The 15,581-nt window shown below is 34.1% G+C and overlaps 1 protein-coding gene across 3 annotated transcripts in view; it reads right to left on the bottom strand.

The window, feature by feature from the left end:
* Positions 1-15,581, bottom strand: part of EXOC6B (exocyst complex component 6B) — a 584,188-nt gene that overhangs the window by 239,330 nt on the left and 329,277 nt on the right. For all 3 annotated transcript variants that reach the window (XM_033124336.1, XM_033124337.1, XM_033124335.1), the window contains exon 18: positions 13,035-13,214. In XM_033124336.1, the coding sequence (XP_032980227.1) occupies positions 13,035-13,214 (180 nt within the window). The remainder of the gene's footprint in view (positions 1-13,034; positions 13,215-15,581) is intronic.

Raw genomic sequence — 15,581 nt, 5'->3', positions numbered from 1 at the left:
AGGACTGCATCTTTAAAGAAAACAACTGACATTGTTAGTTACCAGTGACACGACTCAAGCTTACAAGCAAAATATTGAATTTTAAAAAATTCATATCTGCAACCATCATGTAGTTTCTCAATACTTAAAAACTTTTTAAAGAGACTGGTGGTAATGTTACAGAGGGTGACATTTTTTGATAGTACATAATAAAATATGTCAACATTTAGAAGATCTGCCTAACTCAGTGAAGCAATATATTTTTTTAATATTTTCTAAATGATTGATGCATGATGCTACAAAATCATGCATGGGTAAAAATCTATTCAAAGTACAAAACAGATCAATGAATTTTAAGGTAACAGCATATGAAAAATTCATTGATAAGGTTTCAGATTCCACATTGCAACTAATCTTTAAGAAACTATCATGTGTTGAATTTTCAAATATCAAAGAACATCAACAATGATCTGAAAAGGCTATTAAAGTATTCCTCCTTTACCAAATGTATCCATGAGACCAGCTTTTCTCATATACTTCAACCAGAAAAACATACGACAACAGACTGATGTAGAAGCAGATTTGAGATACGTAACTATCTTATATTCAGCCAGACATTAAAGTTATATACAAAAAAATAAAACAATACCATTCTTCTCACTAAATTTTTTCGTTTTGTAAAATACAGTTATTTTTCTTGAAAAATGTGTTATTCATGTTAGCAAATAATGGATGTATTATTTTAAAATAAATACCTAAATATTTTACAAATCTTTCAGTATTAATTTCAAATATGATAAATGCTGGTGGATATGAGTAGCAGTAACAAAAGCTCTTCGGAGTCCTCAAGACCTTTTAATCGTATAAAGGAGTCTCAACACCAAAAAGTTTGAGAACAGCTGTATCAGCCTCCTATTGCTCCTGTAGCAAATTACCACCAATTTAGTGGCTTAAAACAATACAAATTTATTATCTTACAGTTCTGGAGTCCAAAATAGGTTTTATGGGGCTAAAATTAAAGGCAACATTCCTTCTAGAAGCTAGGGGAAAATCTGTTCCTTGCTTTTTTTCCACTTCTAGAAGCTGCCCACATTCCTTGACTCCTGGCTGTATCACTCTGACCTTTGCTTCCATCATTACATCTCCCTTTCTGATTCTCACACTCCTACCTCCCTCTTATAAGGACCTTTGAGATTACATTGGGTCCACCAGATAATACAAGATAATCTCCCTATCTCAAGACCCTTAACTTAATCATCTCTGCAAAGCTCCTTATGCTACTGTTTCCCCGAAAATAAGACCTAACCGGAAAATAAGTCCTAACATGATTTTTTCAGGATGACATCCCCTGAACATAAGCCCTAATGCGTCTTTTGGAGCAAAAATTAATATAAGACCCAGTCTTATTTTCAGGGAAACACGGTATTTACATGCTCACAGGTTCTGGGGATTAAGATGTGGACATCTTTGGGAGACCATTTTTCTGTCTACCACAACTGCTGAACTAAATATATACAACTCTTTAAGATCATCAAGAAAAAAGGCAGATAATTCAACTTACAAAATGGGTGACAGACAGACTTCAAAAGATACTTCACAACAAGAGTATATACAAAAGGCCAATAAGCATGTGAAATGCTGCTCACTTTCATTAGTCCTCAGAAAAAATGGCAATAGGAACATCAATGTAACACCAATATGTATACCCAATAAAAGGATTAAAAATGATAGAGACAGATAAACCCAAATTTTGGCAAAGATGTGAATTAACCAGAACTGTTTTATGCTACTGGTGAAAAATATAGATTGGTATAATCCTTTGGAAAATTATTTGGGAGGATGTTGAACATTTTTATGCCCTGTGACACAGCTACTCCATCACTAAGATGTACTCAAAAGAGATATGTTCACCAAAACACATACAGAAATTTCAAAAGAACAGTATTTCTAATAACCAAGAACTGGAAACAAATATCCAACAACTTTACGTAGAATAGATAAGAAATTGTTATGTATTCATGTAATGGAGTATTATATAGAAATAAGAACAAACAAACTACTTCTACATACAATGATGAATTTCACAGATATAATGGTGTGCCTAAGAAATGACACAAAAAAAGAGTACATATTGTGTCATTCCACAAACAGGCAAAACCAAGCTACAGTATTAGAAGTACAGATAATGATTAACCTCAGGGAGAAAGGTAAAGATTTGATGGGGGAAAGGGTAGAAGGGTCTTCTGGGAAACTGGTAATATTCTCTTTCTTGATCTTGCTGCTGATCACATGGGTATGTCCACTTTGTGAAAATTCATCAAACTATATAGTATTTATAATTTATTCACTTTTCTACATGTATGCTATTCTTTAATTTAAAAATACAGGAAATTAAGTTATTTCTTTTTCTAAAGAATGGACTGCTTAAAAAACATTTTTTCAGGGCCCTTATTAAAACAATGAGCTACAGGGGTCACTGTATCTGTTTTACAACAGGAGAAATATAGATATGGTCAACATGGCACCAAAAATACCATTCTAGACCACTGGGAAAATGCTGCAATGAACTTAGGAGTACATCTATCTTTATGAATAAATGTTTTCAAATTTTTCAGGTAGAGACCCAAAAGAGGGACTGTTGGGTCTCACAGTAACACTATTCTTAATTTTTTAAGGAAGATCCACACAGTTTTCCACAGAGGCTGTACCAACTTACATTCCCACCACCAGTGTATGAGGGTTCCTTTTTCTCCACAGCCTCTCCAACACTTGTTGTTACTTGTCTTGTTGATGATAGCCATTCTAACAATTCTAACAGGTGTGAGGTGGTACCTCATTGTGATTTTGATTTGCATTTCCCCAGTAGCTAGTGAGGTTGAGCATCTTTTCATGTATCTGTTGGCCAAGACATGGAAACAACCAAAGTGTCTTTCAATAGATGACTGGATAAAGAAGTTGTGGTACATATATACAGTGGCATGTAACTCGGCCATAAGAAAATATGAAATACTGCCATTTGGGACAAGATGGATAGATCTTGAGGATATCATGCTAAGTGAAATAAATCAGATGGAAAAAGTCAGGAACCATATGATTTCATTCATATGTGGTATATAAAACTGAAAGCAACAAACAAAACAAAACAAACAAAGACTCACAGACACAGAAAACAGTTTAGTGGTTACCAGGGGATGAGAGGGGAGGGTGGTGGTAGAAGAGGGTAAAGAGAGTTAAATATATGGTGATGGAAGGAGAACTGACTGTGGGTGGTGAACACACAATGTAATATACAGATGATGTAATACAGAACTGCACACTTAAAACCTATATAATTTTATTAACTAATGTCACCCCAATAAATTTAATAAAATTAAAAAAGAATGTGATAGTAGTTATTTAAGAATAAAACCAAAAAAATCATTCTAGAGAACAATACTTATATTTTACACAGTTCCCATTGGAATCTATGTTCACATGTAGGAAAAATAGACACAGCAGAATACTACCTTTACAAAGGTTCATGTTAGACTTCTTGAGACTGTAGCTAGGGCCTATTTGTCTACTGAAAAACACCTTCTCATTTATTTACAGGTCCCTGTCATCTCTTGATCCTAAGACTATCTTCTAAAGGAGTTACCAAGATACACAATGATAAAAGAAACTTAAAATAAAAACAAACAAAAAAACAGCAATCTACCAACACAGAACAAAACACATATGCCAGCACACAACATAAAACTTCCTCACTTTGTTAGTTTGACAGTCACTGCTCAGTGTTAACAAAAGTCTCCATCTTGGAACAGTAAAGGTAGTAAATCATGCATTTGCAGGAATACTGTAAAGGCAATCAAATTATCTGCCATGAAATAAAAATAACAAGTAGATGTTTTTAACAAAAACCCTTTTAAAAGTATAACATAATGCATTTCAGGGTAGAAAATCCTATTTTTTGGCTCTGTGCACGTGTGTTACTCTAATAATTTTTTAAGATGCTAGTTTTTCCTTAAGAAGAGCCCGGACCTCATCCACAGCCAGGGAGTTAAAGAGCAACAAGACCTCAGTTGCTAATTCAAAGTAGGAGGAGTCCCCAGGGGCAAGTATGCACTGTGTCTGATTTCCAATAATGTGTGTTATTTGTTTGGAGAAGTTCAAGCACTTACTAAGCCATATTAACACTGTGGCTATAAACCACCATGAAAGTATCACAGAACAGTGGCATGTACCAGATTCCTGTTCATTTAACTGTGAACTCCTCACCCCACAACATGCGCGTTAGATGTGCTGGAGCATCTTGGCACCATGTGGCAGGCTCAAATTTGCCATCTTGTCAAGAAGGAAAAATGCAGTTTAGAATGACCTAACTGCAGTGTTCCCAAGCAGCAGTATTTTCCTCCTTGGGAACTTGGAAAAATACCTTTTCAGCTATAAAGATCTAATTGTTTTTAATAAAGCAAATGCTTAAATATTTTAAAATGCCAATAACAAAAAACTATAAAATACCGACAATTTTGAAAAAGAATAGAAAAATCACACCAAAACAATTATTTACATTTAACATATTTCCTGCTGAACTTTTTCCCTACTAACACGTTTTTAGAATTTTTACAGACTTATAATCATGTTTATAAAATTTTCATTCTGCTTCTATCATTTAACATTATATTATAAATACTTTGCAATGTTATTATTTAATATTCATAAAATTAGTTTTAACAAATGCATAATAGTTCATTGAATTATGTTATAGTTTATATAACCATTTACCTGTTATTACACCGTTAAACTTGAGTTTAATTATTTGCTCTCATAAGCAATGTTGAAATAATAATTTTGTCCTCAGAAAATACTTCAGCTTCCTACCTCACCAGCACCAATTAGAGAGAATCAGAGCAGTCTCCTGTCCATTTTATAAATGGATCTGAAATATTAAGTTGACCAGACATAGCAGTAACCAAGAAGTTCTCACTGGAATCTCTGACTCATAAACAGCATATCCGATATGGGGTTTGAGTTGAAAGTTTCACAGTCCTTTAAGCTCCAGATTTTCCTTATTTTCTACCTTATCTCATCACCAAAAACAGGATTAGAATGGCTCTTAGTATTTGGAATCAAACAGTCTTAACCTTTTGCTTAATAATTGGAAGAAGCAGGCGACAATCCAAAGATCAGTATCATTAAAGAGGCAAGGGAATACTGGCTCAGTACTACCAGAACTGCTATTGGTAACAGTTTTATGGGGGGAAAGTGCAAACTAATAGTTCAACACACAATGATATCTCTGAAAAAAAAATAAAACGAAAGGATTTACGTGATTAACTACACTCACATCCCAATACCACACTAATAATGCTGATTTCAAAGTACTTTATGTAGCTCAAATAACCAAAATCTTAAGAGCATGTAAATAGGAAACATAATGAATTTCTCAGTAGACAGAGAAATAATTAGCAAACCTGTAATTTCTGCTCTATCAGAGGAGAAAAAGAAAAAAGAAAAAAATCATTGATACTGGCTCTGTCTATATAATTAATTTGAAGACAAATTTAGTCGATATCCTGAAGGCTCTGATGCCTCTGGTCCCTTGAGGACACCTGAAATTTCCTTAATTTGTTCCAGAGAAAACCTTAGGGATTGGGCTGACTTACAGAATCGTTATTACCAGTAGATGAGAGAATTTCCACATGAGGTGTCAGCTAAGGGAACTAAGTTAGGTTATTAACAGGCAACTCACTGACTCGTATCCTTCCCATTTCCAAATCGAGGCTCCACTTTCTGGGCACATTACCACCGTTTACCTCTCCTACTAGGAATTGTATTGGTCACAATGATTAAACTTTATACACTAACATAAAACACTGAGTAAGAATCTCATCGAGGAAACGGCATTTAAATGATGGCACCATGAAATAAATCCTAGTGCTCCTCATGCATAGCTTAGAGGTAACATAACTTAATGGGAAGAAAACATGGGCTTTGGGGGTAGCCACACCCCACATCCACTACCACCAGATGATTAATTTTAACACTTTAGCAAACCTCTCTATGCTTTAGTTTCCTCATCTGTAAAATGGGGTAATAACACTTGTTTGCAAATTTGTTACAAGGAAAAATGAAAATTTGTATATATATGTATATGAAAATATATGCACACACATAGATATACATATATACAGATTATCATTGGTTTCTTCCAAAAAATCCATATATACACACATTTACAGACACACACATATATATATACACATATATGTATGTATCTGTATATATGTATATATGGAAAGAGAGAAGCAGAGAGAGAGAGAGAATATGCATATGCTTAACATAGTACTTTCTACATGATATGTACTCAAAAGATAGTAGCTACTATTAAATATGGAAAGACAGTTTTATAAAGTGGAGAAAGCATGACCCAGTGTAAAAAAGACTTAGGATCTACCCACACTCTTGATATTCATTTTCTAAGCTTGGGCAAGACCTTGTTAGGTTCACTGTCGATATCTGTCAAATAAGGAAAATAATAACTATCCATATATCATAGAGGTTATTCTAAAAACCAAATGAGATCATGAGAAGAGATAAGAGATAAGTCCGAATATGATAAAGTGACACACAAATGTGAGGCATATTTATCATTACAATTCTGTCACTTTTTTATTCAGATAAACTTGAGAGAATATGACAGGAGAAAGACTAATTTAGAATTTTAACCCAAACACATTTTGGGGCCTAGTCTCAGAATAAGACTAGTTTGTGACTTTTCAACAATTAAATGGTTACTTTTAATGATATATATGATCCCAAAATGGTTTTCAATTCCCAGGTAGGAATTCAAAACAAGTAAACTCCAAAAAAACTTATTGTGCACTGTTTCAGTCAAGGTGCCCCGCTGGATTACAGAGAGAGAGACGACTAAAACGAGGTCTCTATCCAGAGCCACCATCCTACAGCTGGCGATCAAATTGGTGGGCATGATGGTATAATGGAACAGTCTGAAAGTCAAAGAAATCTCTTTAAATCCTGACCCTGCTACCTATTTGCTGTATCTCTTGCAAAGTAAATAACTTCCCTGTGTTCATGTTCTCATTATTAAAATGTAATAATAATTCTTACCTGATTGAGGTAGTTTTAGGCTTTATTAATTAGGATGACATGTAACTCATATAAAATATCTGGAATACAGTACATACTTCTTAATTACCACCCTCCCCTTTCCTGAAGTGAGCACACAAATGAATGACACATCCCACCCAATACAGGGTAGTGTCATAAAAGAAGGGTCTCGAAGAAGAATGATGTCACATCTGGTCAGAACAACTGGAGAAGGTTTCACACAAAGTGTATGCTTTGAAATGAGCCTTGAAAAAATGGGTAAGATTTCAATACATGTAGTTAAAGGGCAGAGGCAATTAATGAAGACATAAAAGCACAACTAAACACCAAGGGTAGAAAACAGCTGGGTGTACTTGACAAAGAGCAGTACTTCAGTTTGGGGAGGGCAAAAAGAAAACTGAGAGAGAGAGAAAGACAAAAAGGCAGTGTGGGGATCACAACATGGAAAGTCTAGATGGTCACAGAAAAAGTTTCATACTTAACGAGAGGTGCTGTCCGTTTCTAAATAGCAGAATCGTTTGGTTAGTACTGAGATGGCAGCAGTTCAGAAAATTAACTCAAGTGCTAAGAGCAATGTCCATTTTTGGAGGGTTTTAGACAGGAAGAATTTGAGGAACTTCTATGTAGAAAATAACTTACCCTTAAAGATGGCCCATCAATTAACTGCCCAGGAAGGAAGGCCAAGGAGAGGTATCACTGAATTTTTAGACAAACTAAGTTAAGGCAAACCAAGGTGGTTTAAGAGAGATCTTGCCCCGGGTCATATAAATTAACATCAACAGCAGACAGAAAACACATTCAGGATTCCCTCTTTTGCTTCTGTTACTTGAGACAGCATTTCCTTTCTCTCAAGCATTTCTGAAAGATAATGACCAGGATAAAAAGGATAAAAAAAAACTATGCTCTTATGCTGAGCATGCAAAATGGGTATTGTGCATGCAATTGTAAATTATACAACTGGAGCCTGAAAAACATGCTTGTGAACTTACTTCATCTGTTAACTCAAAGTACACAGCAAAGTTTTAGAACTCTAACTGGAAAATCTTATTATGACAATGATTTCTGGTTGTCTCATGAAAAGAGGTAGGCCACCTTAGTCACCAAACTTCAAGGGACCATCCACTATCTAATGCAACGTAATCTAGGGGACACACACACACACACACACACACACACACACTGACCTATCCCTTTTGCTATGTTGCTACTGTGGTGACAAAACATCCCTGAGAACTACAAAAAACTGAGGATTTCAAAATGTAAGAAAACACGGGTCTTTGCCATTTTCTTTGCAGTTCTTTCCATGTTATATAAATATTTCCTATCATTCAATATCCCTCTCCTTCCTCTCTCATCTTTCACTAATAATGCACAAGAGCAAATCTTAGACACAGCTCTGTTTGGCTAATACGTGTTTTTTAAGTTAGACAAACATGAGTTTGATCCATGTTACTATTTCTAAATGGCCTGGACGTTAAAGTAAGTATGGTGTTGACATGACAGCTATTGTATACATAGGATCCACTGTATTATATAACATATATAAACAGTGACACTTATTAGGGAATCGTTTTTATTTTGTAAGAAAAGAAAAATAAAAAATAAAAAATAAACAAGGAAGATGAATGTAGGGAAAACTTATCCAGGTGGCTTTGACTTGGAACAATTGCATTTTTTCTTATGATACTTCAAAATCTTACTCAAATAATTGTACAATGCTGGGGGAGACATAATGGCCAAAATACTACTGTCCATCTTCCTTCTAAAAAAATGAAACAAATTTTAAAACACTCTTTCTCCAACAAACGTGTTTTTCAATAAAAATTAATTATTGAAGACAGAATAATCTTGAGATAGAGAATAATGATTCTAAATATCACCTTCTCCCACCCCTAGGATTATAAAAGCAGCAAATGTTTCAGGACAGAAACGCATTTTTTTTAAACAAACAAAAAGGAAAATTTAAAAGCTACACAGAGATAAGTACAGTTAACCAGTGAAATCATATTGTATATACTATTTTGCAATCTGCTTTTCCAAGTAAGATATAATTAACATTTTAAATGACTATCAATCTACATTAATTTAATGAATGATTGATATTACATTATGTGAATATTGAATAATTTAGCTAACACATTTGTTGCAGAACGTTGGGAATAAATTAAACGGTCTGCAACAGATGTGTTAGCTACTATGATGAACATACTTATATCTGAATTTTATAATGCACCCATGATTATTTCATTAAGTTAGATTTCTAAAAGTGAGATTCCAGTGTAAAAGGTAAACAAATTTTAAGAGATTTCTGAGTCATATTGAAAAACTGACCACCAAGAAGACTTTTTGGCAAATTCATAGGCAAAAATATCACACAATGTTAATATGTAGTATTATTAGAGTTACACATTTTGCTCGTTATTATTAGTCTATTATTTTTCTTCTTTTCTGACCGCCTAAATGTAATTTTTGCAAAATTTTCCATCAAATTCTGTGTCTTCTTATTAAATCTGAAACAATGTGTTATGTTATATACTACAGATATTGACCTTTGGGAATATTTATTGTAATTATTTTTCTGAATAAGCTTGCATTCTATTTTCTATATTAATTCTTTTAGGTACTTTAAAAACATTCTATGCAGTCAAATTATTAACATTGTCCTTAATGACTTCAATTTTTGGTATCATCATTATGATGATGACTCACTTTCAGATTATAGAAACATTTGCTAATATTTTTATTGGTTTCCCCATAATTTATTTCTTTTTAAAAGTTTAAACATGTATTTCATCTAGAATTCATTTTGATATGTGAGATAGTGACTTAACATTCTTTTTACCCATTGAGAATAAAGTAGTGGCAATAGCAGCTGCCGAATGCCACCTTTACCACATACTAAATTCTTACATATACTTCGAATGACTTATAGATTTTATACTCTATCCCTTTAATCTATTATTTTATTCCAGTGTGAGAATGATATTAATTAAACTATTTTTGGTTTATAATAGTATTTCTATGTTAGACAGGAAAAGACCACACTCATTATTTTTGTTTTTCATATTTGAGAAATATTGTCCATTTTTGCCTCCCAAAGCTACCCACCACCACCAAAGTTGCTTGATAGTCATTGTAATTAGATTAATTTTAGAAAAACTCTCTACAATATGAAATATTCCCATCCTACAACACTGTATGTACTTGTACATAATGAAGTCTGTTTTAAATGACTCTGTGACATGTTCTTCACATTGATTTTACATATTACTTGTTAATTGTACTCATAGAAATGTTATATCTTATGCCCCCAAAATGAATAGGCATTTTTCTGCAATGTATTTTCTATGACAATATTACTAATATAAGAGAAGCGGATTTGTTTTCTTTGTGGATCATCTAACCACCTAACCAACTAAGGTCTCATTGGTCTTAATTATTTTTCAGTTGATTTTCTTGGATTATCCAATTATACAGTAATAACCTATGAATAATGATAATATTGTGGCTCATTACAGTATTTGTAAATTATTTCTTTTTTACCTTATTTTTTTGATAGAACTTGTAAAGTAGTTGTGAGAAGCATCTTTATTATACTTCTGATGCTAATGCAAACAAATATTTTTAGTGTTCTACTGTTACATCTATAGTAGTTGCTGAATTTCATATAGATGCTCTTTATCATGTTATTGAAATGTTATATTGCTAATATTTTAGTAAGTTTTTTTAAAAAAATCAGGAATGCAGGCTGGAAGTTATACAACACCTTTTAAGAATATATAAAGATCATATACTTTATTTCCTTCACCTATTAATGTGATAAATTATATTAACAGATTTTTAAATATCAAACCATCCTTGCATTTCTAGAATAAATCCTGCATTGTAGTGCTAAATTACCTTCTTAAAATACTGGAATGACTAGCTAAAACTTTATTTATTTATTTATCCATAACAGTGAGATTAGCTTGTTGTTTGCTCTTTTGTGCTACTTTGGTCTGACTTTGGCACCAAGATGAAGCAGGATGAAATGACCTAATTTTCTGCAGGCTAATGCTCCCAGGAAGCACTAGGAAAGGCAGTAAAGAAAAACTTCCAGAAAACATATTTAAAGATACCAAAAGATGTAAAACAATGAGGACTAAAGGGAATGAAACTACAAAGAAGGCAGACCTTTTCAAGGTGAGCTGAGGAACTGCAGCTCTCCCTGGCAGCATTTGCCAAAGCTAGACATTGAAACAGACTGCAAATCTGTTAAGATCTAGGGGTGAAAAAAACAAACACTGAATTTTTGTTGCTTCCATAGGGCCGAAGTGCCAAAACTGGAGATTGGAGGGCCAGTTTTGTCCGCAACCCCTTTCTGAAATCTAAAGCTACACAGCTGAGAAAAATAAGGGTCTAAGCCCAAACCTTTGAAAAGCAAAGTAAGATTTCCCACAGTCTTACAGTGTTTCAGAGAGAAGGACTCACTCGTGGGTGGATTCATGAAAATCTCAAGTAGGAGCTGAAAGCTCTTGAGAGAGTGGTAAATTGACATTTACAATCTCCAACCACTTTTTTTTCCTGTTGGCAACTGTTGATCAGGGTAAGACTCCTTCTCATGACATTTGCCAAATTCTAAAATTGAAAAAGTCAGGAAGAGGCTGAAATGATAAGGTTTCTCTGAGAAGTGGCAATTTCTATAGTCCTTTTGGTGCTGAAGAGACAATGATGTGCCGGGTTCTCACTAAAAGCTCTGAAGAATTGCATCCCACCCTGTTTTCCTGAAAATAAGACCTAGATGGACAATCAGCTCTAATGCGTCTTTTGGAGCAAAAATTAATATAATACCCGGTATTATATTATATTATATTATATTATATTATATATTATAAAGACCTGGTCTTATAGTAAAATAAGACCTGGTATTATTATATTATGTTATGTCATGTTATGTTATGTTATGTTATGTTATGTTATGTTATGTTATGTTATGTTATACCCAGTCTTACATTATAGTAAAATAAGACCAGATCTTATATTAATTTTGCTCCAAAAGATGCATTAGAACTGATTGTCCAATTAGGTCTTATTTTCGGGGAAACACAGTAACAGGGGCAAACCAAAGGTACACTACAACGGCAACCCAAGTTTGACCCAGATCAGTCCATTGATTTGATTAAGGTGATAAGGCTCAAACCACAAACTATCCACCCATTTTACCTACTTAGTAAGGGAAAGAGTGAACCAATTCTGGTTTCCACAATATCACCTGAACCTCTGTACATATTTTAAACACAATGTCTATTTGGTTGGTGCAAAAGTAATTGAGATTTAAAACGTTAAAAATAATTGCAAAAACCACAATTACTTTTGCACCAACCTAATATCAATCAAAAAAACAGTAAGAAGAGATAGGACCACATTACTTGACAACCAAGAAAAAAGAAATCAGAAACAAATCCAGCAATATGTAGGTGAACTACACATTAGCATTAGTAAGCAATGACCTTAAAATGACTGTAATTAATATGCTCAAGAAAATAGAGAAAAGAGAAAAAAAAAATTAGATGAAAAGATGGAGAATTTTACCAGAGAATTTGAGGTTATAAAAAAAATGAAATGGACATTCTAGAACTAAAAGATACAAGTCTGAAATTCTAACTCCTAAGTTTCTCTTCTATTTCTACCATGGTATTCATTAGGTGTTTGCACAAATTATTCTGAAGTTAGAAGGAATATAAGTACACATACTATTAGGAGCCATTTTCAAAATTAACACAACGCAAAAGTCAATGAAAAAGTAAGAGAAGATGTCTCCAAATCTTTGTTAAGGGATGAATAATTAGAGTGTGAACTTTTATATCCTGGAAAGCTTCCTGGCTGAAGCAGAAACAAACAACTTTCACCAGTTTAAGAGAACTTTTTTCTGTATGATGGGCAAAGTGAAAGCAATTGTCACTTACAGGAAGGTGTGTGAAGACAGCAAAGGTGCTACGTAGAAAGGCAATGAGGTCTACTAGGTAGTCACTGGCTTTGTTGCCCAAATCTCCTGTCATCCAGTCGTAGTCAGCCAGCTGGAGAAACTGGTCAATCTTCTGATTTAAGTTGGTATAAATCTCTTCTTCAGCGGCATGTCTGGCATCCTGAAAAATAATGAAATTTTTAAAATCATTCAGACTTCCAACATAAGCAAAACAGAAATTTCTGCTTGGAGACATCTCACACATATCAACTAAGTAACAGAATTGGGAACATTAAGTAATATCATCGTCTCCAGGAATTTTCCTTTTTTCAAAAGCACAGTAGAGTCTTTTCTATTTTGAGTCTGCAAGACAAGCTATTATTTTGCTTCACCAAATAGAGAAACTGGCACTGTCCTCAGCTTTCTGCATCCTTTTTGACTGTCTTATCTCTGTTTAAAACTATACTCTCAGGATTCTATGCCCTTTCATCTCTTCTGGGACTCCAAGAACCTCCCTTCCTGTAATACCACCCTCTCTATATCCCCTAGTCTCTTCACTTCGATTACTGTAAGTATCCTGATGATCCAACTTAAGGCTTATTCCCACAGTTACTATCCTGCCTCTCTAGTTTCTTTGTCATTAAGCTTTCTCAAAGATTGGTAGATACATCCCTAAAATGTGCTCTAAGTAACATCACTCCTGAAAAATGCTAAAACAACAGCAAAAGAGTTCCGAGATCAAAGAAGTTTGAGCAACTCCATTTAAGAGACTCTTGAAGTACACTAGCATATAAAAGACTCTAAGAAGGTTATGTGACTAATGTTCTAAGAAAAATATTTTCAGAACAAAAGCGTCTACACTGCAGCAGGACAATCAGGATTCCAATGCTAACAATCCATCAACATGGATTGGTCCAAGGTAACCCAGGACCTCCATGCTACCACATCCAACACTCATTTTTCAGTCTGATCTTACTTGATCTCTGTTAAACATCCTCTGCTAGAATTGTGTTCTCCTTCAGCTTTCATGACATGGTTTTCGTCAGGTTTTAATTTCCTGGCTTCTAATCCTCTCACTTCTGCTGGGTCATTTCAACTCTTATGGCTCCCACTATCTCTGTCCAAACTCACTCTTGTTGAAGACTATCTTCCTGAAGAATATCTGATTGCTTCCTGGGCATTATGACCCACAGAAACTTTGAACAGTTAGGTCCAGAATCAGATTGATCATAATCCCCACTCTTCACCTTTTCAGTTCAGTCCAAGGCTGAGAGCTAAGCAACATATTGGATTCCATTCATTCTTTCCATCACTGTGTCCTGTAAATCCTAACTCCTAAATTTCTCTCTAATTCCTACCCTTCTCTCCATTTTCACCTTTTTAATGGCTACAAATTTTGTAATGTGCTTACAAACAATTATATAGGTATTGGCTATGTTTACTTATATGAACAAGGTTTCAATGGGCACTCCTGTGCTTAGATCTTTAAATATTTGTATAATTAGCTATCTACAAATATGATAATCGACTTGTATGACAATCAACTCTCCTTGAATTCCCGTTTTACTAAGAGTTTTCTTTTAATTATTAAACATTGTAGTTTAGAAATTTAGGCTTAAGGAAAAATTGAGCAGAAAATACGGACCATTTGCAATATACTGGCCGCCATTCTCCTCCCATTGTTTTCCCTATTAAAATATCTTGCACTAGTGCAGCACATTTATTACAATTGATGAACTAATATTGATAATTTATTATTAACTGAAGTCCATGGTTTGATTAGGGTTTACTCTGTATTGTACAGTTCTATAGGTACCAAAAAAAAAACGTGTAATGTCATGTATTCACCATATAGTATCATACAGAATAGCTTCCCAGCCCTAAAACTCCACTTCGCTCTATCTCATCATCCCTCTTTCATTCATCCCCCGAATCTTTTTATTTTCTGCATAACTTTGCATTTAACAGTGTCATATGTTGGAGTCATACAGTATATAGCTCCTCAGAATGGCTTCTTTTACTTAGCAATGTGCATTTAAGCTTCCTCTGTCGTTCCTTGGCTTGATAGTTCATTCCTTCTCGTCACTGAATAATATGCCATTGTCTGGATGTATCACAGTTGATCCATTCACCTATTGAAGAATATCTTCATAGCTTCTAAGTTTGGGCAATTATAAATAAAGCTACTCTAAACTTTTATGTGTAAGTTGTTGTGCGGAATAAGTTTTTAACTCATTTGGGTAATACCAAAGAGCATAATGGTGGATTGCATGGTAACACTGTTTAGCCTTGTAGGACACTGACTAAGTGCCTTTCCAAATAGCACTACCATTTTGCATTAGCACGAGCAATGAATGAGTTGCTATTGCTCCAGCATTTGGTGTTGTCAATTGCTGCAATAGTTGTGTAGTGATATCTCGTTATTTTAATTTAAAATTCCCTCTCCACTCTATGATGAGGTGTCTATTCAGATCTTCTGCCCATTTTTAAATTGGGTTGTTTACATGTTTTTGAGTTTTTATAGTTCTTTGTATATTTTAGATATGTT

This window comes from Rhinolophus ferrumequinum, chromosome 13, assembly GCF_004115265.2.
Source record: "Rhinolophus ferrumequinum isolate MPI-CBG mRhiFer1 chromosome 13, mRhiFer1_v1.p, whole genome shotgun sequence".
Taxonomy (NCBI): domain Eukaryota; kingdom Metazoa; phylum Chordata; class Mammalia; order Chiroptera; family Rhinolophidae; genus Rhinolophus; species Rhinolophus ferrumequinum.
The sequence above is the reverse complement of the archived record's forward strand: the minus strand, read 5'-3'. Positions and strand labels throughout refer to the sequence as shown.